Source organism: Populus nigra, chromosome 6 (genome assembly GCF_951802175.1).
Source record: "Populus nigra chromosome 6, ddPopNigr1.1, whole genome shotgun sequence".
NCBI classification, from domain to species: Eukaryota; Viridiplantae; Streptophyta; class Magnoliopsida; order Malpighiales; family Salicaceae; genus Populus; species Populus nigra.
In genome coordinates this window covers 9,717,911-9,722,901 of record NC_084857.1, presented here as the reverse complement: position 1 = coordinate 9,722,901, position 4,991 = coordinate 9,717,911, and the positions used below count along the sequence as shown (strand labels likewise).

Genomic DNA, 4,991 nt, shown 5'->3' with positions numbered 1-4,991 from the left:
AACGGTTGGTGTTTGTACGAGGCTCCTGCCAGATGTCTGTTCCCATCAGACCACGTGGCTCCACAACAACATGGATCACAAGTTCATAACTTTTCTGTACCTAAACAAAAAGCAAAATACCATCGTAATCAATGTCCAAAACATTCACGAGTCATTTCGTGTGCACTTGGAAAACTAAATCCAAGCGTTTTTTTTATATATATAGATTTTCGATAAATTTTGGAAACCTTCTCTCCCACAAGATCACTTCCAATTTTTTTACAATGACAAAAATCTCATTTCATAATATTAGAAAGTGTGTGTGTGTGTGTGTATATATATATATATATATATATATATATATACCAATAAATTTGTGTCAAAGAATTGCTTGTCCTTTGTATTAGTCTTTCATGCATAATCTAATGCTATCTTCACCACTTTCCTATGGAGGAGGTAAAGAAATGGAAAAGGAAAAATGTTGCAATCCAATGTGGTACTGATCGAGCCTGCTCAATTAAAATCCCAAGTGGCATTCAAGAACAACCATGAACTTTCAATTTTTAGCCACCAACTCTAAAAGATTCTTTTTTTTTTCACGCAAGCATCATGCATGGCCGGAAACCTTTAAGTCGTTCAAATATCTTGCACACGCAAACCCCCGGTTTTAACTGTAAATTAATTAATTATGTCACTGTTGAGATTTTCTAAGCTTATAGACTTTTATTTAAGTAGCTTAGTTGTTTTAATTAAGTGCAATCTTTTCTTTAATTGTTAAGATTCAATTTCTAGAATTAGTGAGTTTTGTTTAATTTTATTACGTAATTAGTAATGATTTTAGGATTTATTTTATTTTATTCGGTTTCCTTCAATAGTACTAGGGTTTTTTCGCTCTTATATGAAATGATACAATTAAGCTGTTTATATTGTTTATGGGTTTTGACGTGGCGTCAATCTTGAGTCCCAGCACCCACAGCCACGAATTGTAATCATGGCAACCAATTACTCAGGTTTGTGGCCTATAAATACAGCGATTATCTTCGCATTTCTTTGATCCTTCAAACTAACAAAAAAAATAATCAATATCCTCCGAACTCGGGTCTCCATGGATAAGCAGCAGCTTGTTCTTGGCTTTTTGAATGCCTATTTTCTATTTTATTCACTTGCCCTTGTGCACGGTGACAGTATCACTTCGTGTGACCAGACCCCATTTCCTGAAGCATGCAACTATTTTATCGACACCAATATCTCTAAAACCCCACCGTTGTTTGCATTACGCGACCAATCCTTGTTGATAACTATGAACAAAGCCATAGAAGCTCACCAGATGATGTCATCTATGGAGTTGAGTTCATTTAATCAACAGGCTAAGTTGGCATGGGATGATTGTTTAAAGCTATACGAGGATACGGTTGATCATGTTAACCGTTCAATGAGCTCTAACAATCTAGCTGACTCTCAAACTTGGCTAAGTGCAGCCATTGCCAACCAAAGAACATGCGAGAATGGCTTTATTGACTTTAACATTGTCTCTTATTTAGAATCCCTTCCAAATATGCTACGCAACTTCACCAAATTGCTTAGCAATACACTTTCCCTAAACAAGGCCATAATCTCCTCACCACCTATACTACTTGATACCAAACAAGATGGTGGCCGCCGAAGATTGCTTGTTGATGGATTCCCATCATGGGTTCCGGCTAGTGATCGAAAGCTTCTGCAATCAAATGGCCGGGCAGCACCAAAGGCTGATATTGTAGTTGCCCAAGATGGGTCTGGTGATTACAAAACCATATCCGAGGCAGTGGCTGCATCTGCTAAGCTTAGGAGCGGGACTAAGAGTAAGAGATTTGTTATATACGTGAAAAGGGGTGTTTACAAAGAGAACGTGGAGATTAAGAAGTCGATGAAGAATTTAATGTTCGTTGGAGATGGAATTGATGCTACAGTCATTACTAGTAATAAAAATACCCAAGATGGCACCACAACTTTTCGCTCCGCAACTGTTGGTGAGTTTTCTTTACTTACACCATCAATTATTAGAAACCAATTAAATTATAATCATTTAGAATTGAAACAACTTTCATACAAAATTGTATGTACTCTTCAATTTTGATAAACACCGGATCCTCTATGCTATATATGTATGAACGTACGAGTGCTTATGTAGATTTTGATTATTTATAATATTCTTTAATTCACATAGTACTAGATCTTGTAAAGTATTTTATTTTAAACGTTATATTGACGAATTTAGAGCTCAAAGCGAGCATCTAAATCTAATAGGTCAACAATCCAAAGATCGAGGAAACAAATTCACTTTTGGAATTGACCTCACATGTATATATTATCACATCATTGGAAAGAAAACTTGTTATTGGGGATAATTAATGTATCCACCATAAATTATAATTAACTATATTTTTATTGCATGGCTAGACAAAGCACAATGTTGAAAAAAGAGAGAAGAGAAACTTATGATGATGTTTATTGCTCACGTTGATCTTCATGACTCCCAGGTGTTTCTGGTAAAGGCTTCATTGCCAGAGACATGACATTTGAAAACACTGCCGGACCACAAAAACACCAAGCAGTAGCCCTGCGATCTGGTTCCGATTTCTCAGTTTTCTATAGCTGTAGCTTCAAGGGCTACCAAGACACCTTATACGTGCACTCCCAGCGACAATTCTACCGGGATTGTGACATATATGGAACTGTAGACTTCATTTTCGGTGATGCTGTTGCTGTTTTGCAGAACTGCAACATATATGTTAGGAGACCGATGAGTAAGCAAACGAACACTGTCACTGCACAAGGAAGAACTGACCCTGGTGAGAACACAGGAATAGTAATTCATAATTCAAGGGTTATGGCAGCTCCAGACTTGAGACCAGTGCAGGGTTCATTTAAGAGTTATTTGGGGAGGCCATGGAAGAAATATTCAAGGACTGTGTTCTTAAAGAGTAATATAGATGGACTTATTGACCCTGCAGGTTGGTTACCATGGAAGGGTGATTTTGCTTTGAGTACTCTATATTATGGTGAGTATATGAGTACTGGGAGCGGAGCAAGCACCAAAGGGAGGGTTAAGTGGCCTGGATATCACACAATCACAAGCCCACTGGAGGCTGGAAAGTTCACTGTTGAGAACTTTTTGGCCGGGAATTCTTGGATTTCGGCTGCCGGAGTGCCCTTTGAGTCTGGTTTATAAGAGAGGAAATTTGTCAATTGTGATTGAACAGTGACCTCAAGCTGGGGCAATTTCCACGTATAGCTAGCTATCTAGTGTCGTATAGTTTATGTGATGGTTTTTCCATTGTATTTATGGATATGTGATATCACAGGACAAGGATATATATATATATTCAAGACGATTAAGCCTTGATACCGTTCTATATATTTCCTGTCATAATTTAGTTTTTTTTACTATTACTGATGCACGAATTAATTAGTTTTTTTATATATATAGCATATCGTTGGATCGATGTTAGGTTTCAAGAGTTATATGCAAGCCATAAAGTAAATTTTATCTCAAAAAAACTTAAATGAGACATCCATTCTAGATTTTATATATATGCCAGTCTCTTTTAATATTTATATATTCATTGAGATTAGCTCCCTAATATTCTCTCGTTTAATTATTCGAAGTGATAATGATTTCTCTTTTCTAATAATTAATTTAGAAGACTGTTTTTAATAATTAAATTAAACAAGCATGTCTGTAATATATAAAAAAAACCACCTCTCCCCACGTTTTGCGCTCCTTATCATCCAATTTAATTGATACTGTTAATTTTCCTATAAAGTTAGGTAATAATTAAAATCTGAATTCTTTCACGAAGTCTCTCTTTGATTTAAACATAGTAGTTAAGAGTGAGGTGGACCAAACAAACTCTAAACCAACTATGGGCGGGGTGATTCTCGAACATCAAAACAAGCCTCTTGAATACTTAGATAGTTAGATACGCGCGTTTAGTTATTCATAACGTCGTCAATGCAAAGCCCCCACTAATCTTCATAAAATATTGTACCTGTGATTACATACTACATATATAGTAACTCGATCTAACCTATATGAAATGTGTCAACCAGGTAAATAAACTTTGTTGTGCAAAATAATTCATATGAAATACAACCAATTTATTTTTCGTAATCTTGTATCTGAAAAATATTTTGATTATATCCATTGATGTAGACTTTCAAGCATAGTTTTAAAACCCGATCCGGTCCGGCAAGCCGACCCGGGACTAGAACAGAGTTGGGTTGAATAAAAAATGGAGGAAGAAAAAACTCAGTATGACCCAGCAGGTTGACCCAGCAAGATCCAGTTATAGACCCGTTGACTTTTGTTCATTTACTAAAATGATATTGTTTTGATTTTTTTTTTTTAAAAAAAAACCCAATAACCCGATCAAAATTCAGGCCATGAATTGTGCTGAGTCTTGAAACTATGTTTTCAAGACTCAAGACTAGCTGATGCATGATCATGGAAGCACAAACATATTTGGTCTTCGTAAAGTTCAGCATGCCGCATGTCCAATGAGATTGGAATCGGATCTCTTAGTTGAATATCGATTAAATTGTTGAGAGAGCTAAGGACTAATAATAATAATAATAATAATTTTCGTCCTTATCTGTATTATATAGATGCCAAAGCAAGCAAAGTCACACGAAAAACCCTGGTATTAAAAGCAAAGCGAATCGGAGGTTATAAAATACCGTCAGCCAATCTCAATTAATAACGAACTACGTCAACAGTAGATAAACGTTAATTAAGAAATATTGAAGGGGGGTAATAACAGAATTATATGTTAATTTAAATTGAGTGGTAGCAAATTTATAATTTGTGAGCTTATAAGAGTAATCCTGTAGCCATATATATATATATATATATATAGAGAGAGAGAGAGAGGTCCGTGGACAAAATTGAATAAAAACTAGATTTAGAAGAAAAGTGATCTTACGTCATCAAAGAAACTTAAGGAGCGCAACGTAACCACGGGCCAGCAACA

General features: G+C 35.7%; 1 protein-coding gene across 1 annotated transcript; it reads left to right on the top strand.

Moving 5' to 3' along the window:
* The first annotated feature begins 1,020 nt into the window (after positions 1–1,020).
* On the top strand, positions 1,021–3,376 carry LOC133695799 (pectinesterase-like). The gene is made up of 2 exons (XM_062117742.1): positions 1,021–1,988; positions 2,499–3,376. The coding sequence occupies exons 1-2, from the start codon at positions 1,085–1,087 to the stop codon at positions 3,188–3,190; spliced, it is 1,596 nt and encodes a 531-aa protein (XP_061973726.1). The 5' UTR covers positions 1,021–1,084; the 3' UTR covers positions 3,191–3,376.
* The last annotated feature ends 1,615 nt before the right edge of the window (positions 3,377–4,991 follow it).